The sequence below is a fragment of the Podarcis melisellensis genome (assembly GCF_964234715.1).
Source record: "Podarcis melisellensis genome assembly, chromosome: 17".
Classification (NCBI taxonomy): domain Eukaryota; kingdom Metazoa; phylum Chordata; class Lepidosauria; order Squamata; family Lacertidae; genus Podarcis; species Podarcis melisellensis.
In genome coordinates, this window is record NC_138534.1 from 20,232,131 (window position 1) to 20,246,780 (window position 14,650).

At 40.8% G+C, this 14,650-nt stretch overlaps 1 protein-coding gene across 1 annotated transcript in view; it reads right to left on the reverse strand.

Moving 5' to 3' along the window:
• GLDC (glycine decarboxylase) overlaps positions 1 to 14,650 on the reverse strand; it is a 38,612-nt gene that overhangs the window by 9,840 nt on the left and 14,122 nt on the right. The window contains exons 4-16 of the mRNA XM_081893881.1: positions 12,978 to 13,142; positions 12,234 to 12,311; positions 11,645 to 11,792; positions 10,928 to 11,124; positions 10,030 to 10,126; positions 8,914 to 9,019; positions 8,185 to 8,324; positions 6,688 to 6,768; positions 5,361 to 5,458; positions 3,884 to 3,968; positions 3,699 to 3,740; positions 2,709 to 2,851; positions 1,135 to 1,210 (exon numbers count right to left, since the gene is read on the reverse strand). Coding sequence (XP_081750007.1) covers positions 1,135 to 1,210; positions 2,709 to 2,851; positions 3,699 to 3,740; positions 3,884 to 3,968; positions 5,361 to 5,458; positions 6,688 to 6,768; positions 8,185 to 8,324; positions 8,914 to 9,019; positions 10,030 to 10,126; positions 10,928 to 11,124; positions 11,645 to 11,792; positions 12,234 to 12,311; positions 12,978 to 13,142 — 1,456 coding nt within the window. The remainder of the gene's footprint in view (positions 1 to 1,134; positions 1,211 to 2,708; positions 2,852 to 3,698; positions 3,741 to 3,883; positions 3,969 to 5,360; positions 5,459 to 6,687; positions 6,769 to 8,184; positions 8,325 to 8,913; positions 9,020 to 10,029; positions 10,127 to 10,927; positions 11,125 to 11,644; positions 11,793 to 12,233; positions 12,312 to 12,977; positions 13,143 to 14,650) is intronic.

Genomic DNA, 14,650 nt, shown 5'->3' on the forward strand with positions numbered 1-14,650 from the left:
AAACCACACAATGTGTGCCTAGCTGCACTTCAGATACAACAGAATATACTGTACTTCAGCAACAACTTTCATTGATGGACAGATAACTGAGGAACAAAAACAGACCAACAACCACTTTCAATAAACCTGCACAATGCTTTGGTATGGATTATGTTTCACTCTTTGCTGCTATACTGCGAGTTGTTGATTGGGGTACATGAATTTTGGTTGGCTTTGGCGCAGGACCGAACTACAGAAACAGAGAGGATTCTGAAGCCGAGAAGTATTGCTGTACTGAACCCCTGTTCCTGTCCCAGCGAGGAGAAAATAGTTCCTATAGTCATAGTGATCTGGGGGCGGGGGGGGGGGGGGAGAGAAATCAAATGCAGAGAGGTTCCTAAACCCAGATGCTTAGGAAGCCAAGGTAATTTTATTGTTTTAGTATTTTAACATTTGTAGGCTTTAAAGTAGGGTTGTGTTTTTTCTTGTTTTCTCTTTTTATAAGCCGCTTTGAGGGTTTTGCTTTTTTTTACAATCAAGCAGTGCATAAATTTTATTAAATAAATAATAAATAAACTGCAAAAACCAGAATGAGCTCAGTAGAGGCAGGCACCACAAACGTTCTTCCTAAAATAAAAAATACCCACTCACAACTGACCAGAACATTTATGGACACCTGGTAAGTAATGTCTCTACTCTAACAATAAGGACTTTAGGTATCCCACGTGTTTACGGAACTGCTTCAACGTGGAACACAAAATATGGTTTATTCCGGTCCCTTCCCTCTATCTGTTCCCTTGTAAAGTGAAAACCGTAAGTTTACCATTTATTATGCAGTTCTGCATAATACAACTACTGATCAAAAGTCATGTGGTTCAACAGTGATCTGTGGCACTTACCGGTGGTATTTATGGAATCCTGACAGAATGGCTACTTGTGCACGAAAGGGAAAGACGTTTGCAATGTTGTTAGTCTCTCAATAAAAAGGAGAGTGGATGCAAAGGTAAACAGAGGAGCATGCAAACAGGCCCCAAACCATACATTCAGTACAGCCATGCATTGATAATAAACAAGTGCCACCCCTAACCATGAATAGTAGCATGCAGGATTGTCAGTTAAACAAAGAGTTAAACAAAGTTCATCTTTTTCACTTACACTTCTGTGCCATTCTCCTTTTGAATTTAAATAAGACTTGATTGCAGCAAGTCCAGCATATTCACCTTGAGCTCCACTGTAAGACCACAAAACTTATTATAATATACGCGTCTGAGCAGCTCGGCTCAGCATCCAGTTATTGAAAATTTAGTTAATCAAGTCAGTTTAATCATCCACCAGGAACAAGTATCGTTCATGTCTACAATTTGGGCTGCGCACCCATATCCTGTCTAGCTGAAATATATACACACAGAAAACAGATGTGAAATATAATCTCTTATTGGTGCATGACACAAGTTAAGTCATTCAAGATGAACAGATTCTCATCTCTAAGCAGTTCATGCTACAGTATAGCCTTTTTTGCTTTCCTGAAGAAGTCAAGAAAAGGGAAAGACGTCAGGATATTCAGTTAATCAGCATATTGTAGCAATGCTGTTCATTACAGTTGGCCATTCCTGACCTGGCCTTTAACATATTTAACATTTGTTTAAAAACCTGAAGCATTTTTGTTAGGGATTGTAGGGAAAGATCTGCCCAAAAAGCTGAAAAGCATCCTCATGTATGTGACAATGGCCGTGAGAGTTCTAATAGCACAAGGATGGAAGACTGAAGAAGCCCTAACTAAAGAATCATGGCAAGAAAATTGATGGACTATGCAGAACTGGCAAAACTGACATATAAGCTACAGGACAAGGATAACTGTGACGTTAAAGATGAATGGGAACCCTTTACAAAGTATTTGAAGATGCAACAAAGCGAACTGGACTCCTTGGCTGGTTTTGAATAAACATTCACAAACTTTTTATTGATAATAATCAGCTAAATAGTTTGAGGATCTGTACAACTGTGTAACATGCAGAAAACAGCATTCTTAGCAAAATCAAAGACAGGAACTGAGGGAAGCCTGGGGGTGGGGGTGGGTGGGTTTTGTGTGGGAGGGTGGGGGGAGGGAGGAAAAATGGGGGGGGGCGGGAAATAAGGATGATATATTTCTGTATAATATGTTTTGTTTTAACTTTGAATTTAAAAAGTTAAAACTTTGAATTTAAAAAGTTAAAAAAAACAAAACAAACAGAGATTAAAAAAAAGGATATTCAGTTAACCAGCATATTGTAGCAATGCTGTTCATTACAGTTGGCCACTCCTGACCTGGCCTTTCACGTATTTAACAACAGTGAGCAAATTTGCCAGTAGGGCTTCTTCTGTCTCAGAGCTTCTGCAGTGGGGAAAACTCTGTCATTGAGGGGAAGTGACCAAACTGCTGTCATTTCACAGAGGTTCTCCAAATCACATGCACCTTCAGAAATCAGATAGTTGCTATTGGAACCAAATGCTCTGCCTATCCATGTAGACACCCAAAATGTAATCGTTTTCACTACATCAGCTCAAACCTTCCATTCCTGAGCTGTCTATTGTACCACATGCACACATGCCATTTGTCACATGTGATGGTGCAACATGCAGTACGAGGAATATCTGGGTAGGGAAATGGATGTGTGAAACAGCCCTTAGGAAAAGCAGGAAGTACGGCAAGTGTGCCTGAAAAACACTGGTTCAAGCAAGATTGTTCCTACCTGTTCGGTTGAAAAGAAATTCTGTCATAGCCTGTTATCTCACACAGATCCTTCTCAAGCTCTCTGAAAAGCTGCTGGTATCCTTGAGCCTGATCTAGAGGTACAAAGGGGTGGATATTGGCAAATTCTTTCCACGTAATCGGCTGCAGAAAAGAAAAACACAAACACAGAAAGGAAAGTGAATACTTTTGGATTGTAGAATTTTTGTACACCAATTATATAGGATACTTATGATATATGACTCTTAGGTTTCCACACCGTAAGAATAGGTTGCACATTATTACCAGCTAGAAAACATGATTATGAACTAGAAAAAATCCCACATTTTTTAAAAATACAAATCAAATGCCATTAAAAGTCATCATTATACTATTTCTTCTCTGCATTACAGAACTGATTCATTTTGCTGAACAGTTCTGAATATAAATAATCTAGAAAGCTGTATGAAATAAAGCAGGCTTCCTCAACTTTGGCCCTCCAGATGTTTTGAGACTACAATTCCCATCATATCTGACCACTGGTCCTGCTAGCTAGGGATCATGGGATTTGTAGGCCAAAAAGAAAACATCTGGAGGGCCAAGGTTGAGGAAGCCTGAAATAGAGCAAATATTTAAGGCAAATATTATCAAATATGTCTTCACCCTTTTTTGAATTTAAATAGGATTCTGTGTCCAAGTTATCTTAAAGTGCATTCCACAACTTTCTTGTTTATCTACAATGATGCACAGTGGGTGCATCATAGCAAGTGGGTCCTGTGATTTCAATTTTTATTTCAAAAACTACCATATGCTGAAGGTTGCTGGGACCATTCACAAGAGCACTTCCACAAGGATCTCACCAAGACACAAAATACTCCTAGGAGAAGAAAGCTTATTTAAATCTACCCCCAATCTTTAATTTTACTTAATGTTCATATGGAATTTTGGGTGAAGGGCTATTATTGCTTGATTAGCTACACATCTCTCAGAAAATAAAAATGAAAAAGCTTACTGTAAGTTCTGATGAACTATTCAACTTCATTGTACAGGATCCCTGAGGAGCATAAAATGTAGACAGTAAGTAAAAACATTAAGACGAAAAGAAGAATCATGCAGAAGAAAAAAAAAACGTAGTCAGTATATTTCAACCAAGGACACCAGCAACTGCCATTTTTTTCTTTTTAAATTAATACCTACCAAAGGAATCATGCTGTGAACTAAGGAAATATCTTTGTTTTCTAATCTCTTCATATACCGGACAATATTTGTTTCAGAGTGATAGCTGGAGACACAAAAACTTACGTTAGCAAACCAGTTAACCACACAAGCCATGAAATACATAAAACAGCAAAAACTGCTGGACCTTTCCTATCCCCTCTTCAACTTTCCTATTTATCTCAAAAACTGAAAAAGCAGGAAGTACGGCAAGTGTGCCTGAAAAACACTGGTTAAATTTACTTTTTCTACATAATGCAAACAGTGCAAATATAATAAGCACTAATTGGTTAAAAGGTTTGGTTTAGTGTGTTGTCCAAATCCAGAATTGTGGTTAAGGTCTCTCCTCCTTAATCATGGTCTACAGCTAAGGTTTGCCCTACGGCTGTATGTTTCGGTTAAGCAGGAGAAACTTCCACATTGATCCTGGATTTGGATATGCTAAACCAAACCTTGGTTTAGCCTGGAGAAACCCAAGTGGGTGCAAAATGGGAGCCAGCCTGTTCACACAGTAACAGTAAACCAAACTTGGACTTGGACCAGGTCATGGTCTGCTACTTAGTAGAACCATGGCCGTCCCATGAACAGTATGCCCATGCTATCAAGTGATAGTGTCAGGGAACTGGCATCGGCTCAGGGGCAAGGGGGGGAAAGGCGGATGGATTACAGAGAGCCTCCAAAGATCGTGGGAAGCAGCACCTCCTCAGCGGAGGAAGGAAGCCACGTCTCTAGTGGGGAGGAGATGCAGGGCTCGGAGGAGGCAAGGCGGTGCCAGGACACCTTGCCTGAGCAAAGCGGGGAGGAGAGAGGTCCTCCGTTACCCACGTTCTCCTTGTGCAGTAGGCTTTCATGCAGAGAGGTGGGCTGGGGGTCAAGAGACTACTCTGCTGGGGAAGATTTAAGGACTGCCCACTGTCAGATTCTGCTAGTGAATGAGCAAGACGTGGAATAGAGGCGCTCTGCATTGTAAAGGTTTTTAGCATCAGTAATAAAGCTTTAGAACAGACCAGTGAGGCACCTTGCCTGGTTGCTCTTGAGCAACCACCCGATAGCCATAACAGATAGATATGGGATTGCTAGATTGAGACATTTCTGCCCACAGTTATTTAGGCTGCATTGTAAATATGGATGATAAAAACGTAAGCTAGGTAACTCAATCCTTAACTTGCCCCGTGTCATAAGCGTCAAATCCCCAGGGCCCTGGATCCCACAAGCCTCTACGTCAACACGCCCCGCTCCCAGCGTGAACACGCTAAGTCACCAAACCCCACTACGTGTGCGAGTGATCTCAGCATGCTGGGCGGGGGGCATAATGACGTAGAGCGCCCCCTGGTGACGGCGGCAGTCCTAGGCATCCGCAGTTGCGGGGACAAGCTGCCGCCACTGCCCCATGGCTTACATCACAGCAATCTTTTGAAATACTAAACCAAGTTCTTACAAGTTAATTAATTTCACAAACCTGTTGAATACCTGATGTGTTAGGAATTTCGATGTTCTCTTAAACGCAGTGCCAAAAATACCTCTCGTTTCTCCGTCCATGCTCTCAGCAACCAGTTCCTTTCAAGACAAGACAGATAGAGGGGCTCTTAAGACGTTACTCATTATCCCTCAAAAAGGTTTTATTCTGTCAGGTAGTAGGGAAAAAACTGTCCTTGTTTCAGCACCTCTCCTTTCATGGTATTTATGTAAAGGCAAATCTTTCTCCAGCTCCCTGGATACAGGGAAACCCTGTTATGCCTAATTCAAAAGCAAGGCAAATTGCTCTTAAAAGAAGACTGCCATGAGCATTTTGTCTGCAAGGATATTTTCTTAAAAAGTTTTCTCTTAATCTGAAGTATGTACATGACATAATAATTAGAAATATCTGGATATACACTTCTAGTCTTTCAGAAGGTGGAAATAACATTTAGTTTCCATAAATCAAAGTCATTAGAGGTTTTTTTAATAAATAAATTGGGGAAGGTAGAAGAATTTTCTTTACTGGCCCACACTTCTCATTGCTGAAAGCTAAGATTTCCTAACATATCTTGTGTAATGCAGAATTTTGGTGCGGTACAAGTTGATTAAATTGAACTCAGATCCCTCATTATCTCACAAAACAATATGCAAACCTCCTTAGCAAGAGGTGCAAGTCGAGAATTAAATCACCAAGGCAGCTGTCCATTTAAGGACTCAAAATTTAATATTGTCATTTTCCATTTCTTAGTACAGAAAGAATTGATCTGATGTGAAGAGATCTTTCCTATTCTAATGAAGTCAAGAGGGTTCTGGAAGCTTCTCTGTGTGAAAGAAATAAGCAGAAGGTTCATGATGTTTGGGTTATTCCTTCAGAGAAGCTGAGTACAGCTGGCTTAAGCTGGTTCTGTGATCTCTTTCTGTCAAGGTCATGCTGACTATAATAGTAAGGCCAGGAGGAGCCTGAGTTTCAGTTTCTCTTCCCACTGGTGTGGTGTTCTGTACATAGTATGCTTAGTGTTAAGGTTCAATCTTATTATTAATTATTGTAAGTTTAAGTTAAGTCTGCTGCAACTGGATTTCTTATGGACAGGGCCAATCCAGAATGTATTGGATTTGTGACCATTATGCTCATTTGCCTTCAGTAGCAGTAAAGCTCTGTTGGATGAAATACAATTGCCTCTGGTCTATTATTTAGGAATCCTGCAATGTGCTTAAGTTTTTACTCTGCTAACTATATGCTGGAGTTCTGCTCTGGATCAACATTGAGTAGAATACATGACAGAGTCTACCAATTAAACATTAAGCACTCTGATCTGCGATCTACTTACAGCGGAAGATTCACAACCAAAGATCCATAACAAGTCATCCAGGTCTTTCTCAGTTACGGTTTCATCAAGAGATACTCCAAGCTATTGACAGTTAGAAGGGAGGAAGCAAAGTTTAGTACTGAAAAAACAGTGTACTTTCAAAGAGCACAAAACAAAACATTAAAGTAGTGTAACAACTGTTGACATTTCACCAATGTGAAGGTCCCTATTACTACAACAGGAGGGAAAAAGGAACAAATTTTCTCATCAGGTTCAAATGATACTGGTAGAAGCTTACAATAAACTTTTTGCATTTTCAGTTGCTCCATAGGTTTAATATTGTATATACAATTCTCCTAGCCTTAACTGTAGAAGAGCATCATGTTTTACAAAACTGTGCTTAGCAATTTCAGCAAACTTCCACCTTGTATCTGCTCAGTTATTTAAAAATTAGGGGAAGAATTCAATGTAGTGCTAAGGAGAAGGTGTTATCAGTATTAGCATTTCTGATTGCCTAATGAAATGACTGACCTTCTCCTCAACCCATGTACTATGGGGTTATCTTGACCTCCCCAAGCCAAGCTGGAGGATGGGGAAGGGAAGAAAATCCCCCTGTGTTAGTGGAAGTCCTTGCATAGGCTTCTGCTAGTGGGACCGGTAAATGGAATTTGCCCCTTACATTTTTTCCCTCTAATGAAAGTGAACTCAGACGATGTGAAGCAGAATTTAAAAATTCAGACCCAAAAAGAAAAGGGTATGCAGCACTCCCTCTCTCTACAATTGATTTATCTCTCAATAAATCTGTCTGGATAATTCTAATACATCATGTTACGGAAGCTTCAGGTTACGTGTTTTCAGGTTGTGGATAGTGGGAAACCCGGAAGTACTGGAACGGGTTACTTCCGGGTTTCGCCTCTCATGCATGCGCAGAAGCGCCAAATCGTGCTGGTGCCTGCGTAGACACGGCGCTTCAGGATGCAAACACTGTGGGTTGCAGACGTGTCTCCGTCACGGATTACGTCCGCAGCCTGAGCTTCCACTGTATATTGTTTCTATTGTATATTGACTTTCTAACCTAGGCAGGCTCCCAATTTCCCCCAGGTCTTCTGTGACTATCAGAGGGTTCTTGTTTTCCAGAGATGAGCTATGCAAAGTTTCACTTTGGCAGTAAGATCAAGACCAACTTCAGAGTGACACACAACGTACATAGGATTGTTTGGGCCTTCCTGGGTAAAGCACAGCCAGTCCTTTCATGTATCATGCTCAAAATTGTTTTCATTTTTATGCAATCCCAGAAGATTTGCATCAAATCTGCCTTTGATCTTTTACATCTCCAACAATGAATATCTGATTGTATGTTTTAGTCAGTCTATGCAAAGTTAGATACCACCAAAGTGCAGTCTCGATTTTTCTCCATCACACTAGTGCTTAATGATATCATAAGAAAGTTTTTCGACAACCAGCCCCAATGTGACATTGAATGGAACACATCCAAGAATAAACTTAGCCATCACTTACTGTACCATCATTGTAAATCCGGAGGTTTATCTGCCTCTGGGCTGCTCGGAGCAAGACTTCTTGGACGCCACATCCACACTGGATTTTCAAGGTATCAAAAAATAGGTCATGTTGCAGTTTATGACCAGCTCTCTTCAGACCTAGCAGAAATAACATGTGAACTCTTCGCTCCACTGACTGCTCACATTTCTATAATGTTCTGCATATAATATGCAGTATTTTGGTTGATACGGTTTTCAACAACAATATGCTGGGATTATGGATTTCTACTGGTGTTATAACAGACTTGCCTAAATTTGTTCAGAGTTGGCAGGTGGGGGTAGCCAAATCTGTCTTATGAATCACTATAAACTGCACTGTTGCCTATTTCCCCACCTCGTTTGGTTCCTCAGATATGCAGTCTTCCAATTTATCTTAATCCTAGTTCAGAGTTTCAATTTATTCTGCTAAAGCTCTTCCTCGAGTGCCTATCTTATCAGATATTTACCACAGAGCTGTTTCAATGTGAAAGGGTCTCCCTTATGATGTCTACATTTTTTCTGGTTAATAATCAAGTTTTAATATACAAGTTTTATTACATAAAATGTTTTATTTGCACTTGTTGTTTACTACCCTGGAATGAAGACCAGTATACAAATAAGTACATAAAACAGATTTCAGTTGTTGCACAGAATATTGAAATCTTTCAAGAGTCTCCATCATGCAGCCATTAGATTAATTTTAACTTACCTTCAGCTAAGATGAGAGTGGCATTATGCACCCTCCTAGCAATGTGCTTTAGTCCGTTAGCGCCATGGTAGACTCCGAACATAGCAGCCATATTAGCCAGAAGTGCCTAAAAGGCACAAAATTGGGGGAAAATAAGTCAATTCACTAGCAGGTTAGTGTAAGGTGGGTTTTTTTTGGGGGGGTGTCTTGGAGTATATTTAGGAAAAAAGAATCCACTAATATTTAAAATGTAGGGACGCGGGTGGCACTGTGGGTTAAACCACAGAGCCTAGGACTTGCTGATCAGAAGGTTGGTGGGTCGAATCCCCGCGATGGGGTGAGCTCCCATTGCTTGGTCCCTGCTCCTGCCAACCTAGCAGTTCGAAAGCACGTCAAATTGCAAGTACATAAATAGGTACCGCTCCGGCGGGAGGGTAAACGGTGTTTCTGTGCACTGCTCTGGTTTGCCAGAAGCGGCTTAGTCATGCTAGCCACATGACCCAGAAGCTGTACACCAGCTCCCTCGGCCAATAAAGCGAAATGAGCGCTGCAACCCCAGAGTCGGTCACGACTGGACCTAATGGTCAGGGCTCCCTTTACTTTTAATATTTAAAACATTCTATTTGTAATTGAGTTCAAATCAACCCACACAATGGAAAGTTACAATTATATTCCTGACATTTTAAAACAATAAAATAATCATTCAGATCTCTTGAATGTAAATTTGCAAGAAAGGTCACATTGAAGAGAAGTTGTATCTAACTGTGTTCCTCTTCACTAGAAAAGTTATTTGATCCCGATGAGGTTTCTGCAAAAGGGAGCGGAGGGGTGGTATCTGTCGTTTCTCCTTGTGCATTTCCAAATGTGCTCCAAAGGATTCTGGTATCCTTTGGAAAATTGTGGGATATGGCACAAGGGGTTTCAGAGGAAAGCAGGTGCAGTGTTTACAAAAAAAAATAAAATGATTTCCTTCCCCCGCTGTTCATTCACACCTTTGCCAGCAGAAGCAGCTGGATACTGCCCCAAAATGCCCACATATTTTACTATCCCCATATTCAAATAGCGTGAACACAAAATCTAAAAAGTTTATAAATCTACTACTTTTTTAAATGACCGAACGACTGAAGAAAAGCTCACCTGTGCAGTGCATATGTTGCTTGTAGCTTTATCCCTTCTTATATGCTGTTCTCTGGTTTGCAATGCAAGTCGATACACTTCTTTCCCATTAGCATCCCTTGAGCCATAAAAAGAAAAATGGTTACTCTCTCAACATGGAGCGGCTCTGCTTTTCTTAATAAAAGGTGACCAGTATACTCAAGGTAATGCAAGGCTAGGATGCTTGAGCAAAATAATGAAAAAGGCATTTAAAAATGCCAAACCGTTCCTGAACTAATCTGTCGGTCAAGGCACCCTCTTATTCACTTGAAATCACATGGAACAATTGAGTGCAAAGCCCAATAGTGCAAATGACAATTCCGCAAAACAAGATGTAAGGACCAGTTTCACAAAGCCTGACAGACTGTGAGCAAGGGGAACCACAAGCTTGACTGATACACGCTATGAAATCTATGTTGTGTGCCCTTGACCTAAACCTTATATACTAGTTTCTTGGACACACTCCTCCAATTTAGGCTTTTGAAGGTGTTCCAGTGGGGACACACAATTGTGGAAGTAAAGTTCCAGCTGAACAGGGATGGCATCTTTGCATATGTAAAGGGATGTATACAGAAAATTTAATAAGGAATCCTTTGAAAGCATGGAAGCTCCATGTGGACAGTGGAGCTCTAGATGCAGTAAGTGTGGAAAGTGATGTGAGGGGAGGAAATTATGTTTATATATTAGTGCATACGTAAGTAAAATAAATAAATGAATCATATTCTAGCCAAGAAGATGACATATTTGACAAAAAGTTCAAATCACTTCATGGCAAGGGAAATGTGTTATCAGAAGGATGGACTTTTGCACAATCGCCCGAGATGTCTTCAGCACAAGTCCCATGACTAGGATTGAAGCTTTCGGCTTCAAGTTAGCCTACCTTGTAACTCCTACCATTCTTCCAGGCATCATTCGCACCAGGTTCTCCTTGACAGCAAAAAAGGCTGCGTGTGGCCCACCATAACAAAGAGGCACCCCAAACCTCTGGGAGTTGCCCAAAGCGACATCAACACCAAACTCTCCTGGAGGTCTCAAGATGCACAGAGCTAGAAGGTCAGTAGCACAGCAGACTAGAGTCTGAAACAAGGAAAGAGATCAGCATCGTTGTCAGAACAAATGACCCATGGCCTATGTTATGTAATACCAATGACAATTAAATAAGGTTTAATCAAAGTGATTCTAGTACGTCACAAAGAAAACAACAATGAAAGAACCAGTAATGCCTTAATTTTATGTTTAATGCAATTGTGCTGGGGTATATAAATTACCTGTTTCCGGTACCTCATCTACAATTAAGAGTATTGTGGTGTAAATTTAACAGCTATATGCAGCATTAGGAAGAAACCTTGTATCAAATCAGATCATTGGTTCATTCTGAAACAGCTCAACCATTTATTTGTTGAGAGAAGCAGATTTACTCCTACAAATTCTGCATGCAGATCTTTGGCCTCTATTGAACTCAAATAAGGCAAGGGAGACCTACATCTGCACAGAGAGGTTCATTTCCGAAGAGTGTTCTGCAACTACAGTTATAATAAATCTAAATGGTTAAACATACAAAATATGTCAGGAAAAGGTTATGACTGCTTCGTTTTACCCCGTTCTGATGGGCTTGATCAACAAATGCAGTGAAGTCTTCCACCTTCCCCTCGGTATCTGGGTACTGGAACAAAACGCCGCTGACATCTTTGCCACTGAAGTCCATTTCATGAGGCAACTTCAACTCAACAATAATGCCGGTGTAACTGGAAAGCAAGAGAAATATACAGGAAAAGAGTAAGCCATTTCCTGCTTGTAAATGGGTTTTCAACATCATTTACGGATTGGATCCAGACTTTACCCTTCCACAAATGGGAAGGCTCCTATTCACAGAAAGGTTTTAATCCAGTGGAGGGATCCTGCTGGTGAAGGGGGGGGGAGCTGACTTTTGCTGAGTCCTTGCTCCCCCTGCAGAACCCAGCAGTACCTCCCACAATGGTTGATGGCCCCCCAGTCCCCTGGAACAGTATGAGAGGAGGTGCTGGGAGCTAAGGCGGGAGCGGAAATTGGCAAATCTCCTCTCCCTCTCCTGCACAGGAAGAATGTAACTTGATGTAAGGGATGTTCCCGCTGGGAGCAAAGTCTGGATCCAATGAGATACCTACATATTGATTTGAAGGAAATAATGCAACAGAAGTAAACATTACTTTGCTCTGGTTTGCACCACTGCTATCGTCTGAGGATGGCATCGGATGTCGACATAAAACTTCCTCCGCTTATTATGCCTGTTTGGGGGGGGGGAGACACACACAAACACACAATGTAAGCATTTCAAATATGTTTCATACCATTTTTATTGCAGGCCAACAAGTTTCTACAGCCTACATTATTACGCCTGATTGGCTTGGGTGTCTGGCCAATAGTTCAGGAAGGGCTGGCAGGAAATATCCATCAATTACGAAACAAATAAAAACTCAAGCCTGCCACTTAGTTACCAAGATCCACATAAGAAAATTGTGAGGCAAAACACTTGGTTATTGTTAGAAGATTATTAGGTACATTCACAGAGAGCCATGAGCCCTGATAACTAAATATTGCTTCCCGTTTTTTGTCAGTTGCTTGAGAGGAACAGCAATGGAAGGTTATCACCCTTTTGGTGGGTTTTCCTAAACCCCCTTGGTTGGTCACTGTGAAAACAGGACCACTGACTTTATGGTCCCTTGGCCTCATTGTTAAGTACCCTCCAAATCACCCAATTGTGATTTATTTAAGTTCGGTATGTATTTTCTCTTTTAGTATCCCCTTTTCCTTTCTTCATGGCGTAACATTTCCGTTTACAGGCCAGGGGGCAGCGTTCATTCTGTTTACTATAACTACTGTATTGAACCTAACTGCGGGGCCCTTTATAAAACAAAAATGCTATCGCAATTATTTTTGTTTCCGTCTGTTACCTGTGGCACAACTGCATAGCTTCGGCGGCAGCAGTTCCTTCATCTAGCAAAGATGCATTCGACACGTCCATTCCTGTGAGGTCACACACCATTGTTTGATAATTTAATAGACTCTCCAGCCTTCCTTGAGATACCTCTGGCTGGTAAGGGGTGTACTGGGTAACCCTATTAAAAACAAAATATTTCAGATATCAAGCTTCTGACCCTTCTGAACCATGTTTCCAAAAAGGTCATACTTTCTAATATATTTTAACTGTCTATTTTAATACCATTTGAATCTGGCTGATATTTATGTTGCAAACAGAGCACACACCATAAGAAAAATAAATAAATTGGACTTAACTTTTAGAATGTGACTATTTGCTGCTGAATAGAAAGCATTCTCGTCAATTATCAAACAGTTATCTACCACCCCAAATATGCTAGTCTAGAGGTATCAAAATTCAGAGTCATGCTGCACTTAATCTGTTAACTTCATTATGCTATAACTTCATTTACTCTTCACTAAGTGATCAGCTGATACTAAAATACTGAGTGTTGTAAAATATTCTGGTTTCAGAAACCATGACACAGAATGAACAATCACAGCTGGTGTTGCTATGTGCTATTGTAAGACTGAGTAAAATCTTGATTTTGCGTGTTTAATTGCATGCTAAACTTTAGATGCAGTTCTTGCGGGGGGGGGGCAGAGACAGAAACAGAAACAGAGAAACCTGCTTTTGACTGTGTATGCCTGTTTCCTGCTGAGAACTTAATTTAAAAATTAAGCCCTGCTTCATATGTAGAGAACAGGCACACACAATCAAAGAAAGGCTTTTATAGGCCAGTTTCGTTCTCTACCCACCACTTCCAAGGCCAACAACTTTGCTTGTGCTATGGTCCCTAAATACCAGCCAGCCCGCTGGCTGTTGGAGCCTGGGAATCCAGCGCTAGGAATTTTGACTGATGGGTGGGACAAGCCACCTATTGATCTAGTGATGTCATCATGACATCACTTAATTGACAGGGAAGTGGCCTTGTCCACCAGTCAAATTTGATTCTGATAAAGGTCTGGCCCGTGGAGCCAAAAAGGTTCCCCTCTCCTGTGCTAAAACCTTTAAAGTAAAATATTTCTTGCAAGTGATAAAGGGTGGATCTACACACAGGAAAAAACACGCTATAAATAAGTCAGAAATTAAATTGTTATAATAAAAGGAAGACTATGTAAAAATCACATAGAAAATTTCTTTTGCTCTGTGCCACCATCTGCTGTTGCGTGTTTATAATGCACTCAAAACATTGTTTTTTGCCTATGTAGCTGAGTCCATATAGGGAAAAAAATGGTTGTGTCTAAAGCAAGGCAGGGAACCTTACTTGAATTGTAGGGAACACTGTTGTCAAGTCAAAGGCCAGGTTACAACCCAAAAGGAATGACTTATGAAGTAGTGACTTTAGCTATGAAAGGCTAAATGTAGTTCAAAGATAAGGAGTGGCCAACATGCTGCCCTCCAGTTTGCTAAGAAGCAACAGGAAGAAAAGAATATTGATGGCACTCCCTTCAGTCCCTGCCAGCATAGCCAATGGTAAAGGATGCTTATGGTACAAGTCCAACAACATCTAGAGGGAATGACCTTGGCTAGCCGTGCTACAGATTCTTATTTTTCCAGCAAGGAGGAGTGTTTGTTTTTAGCTTT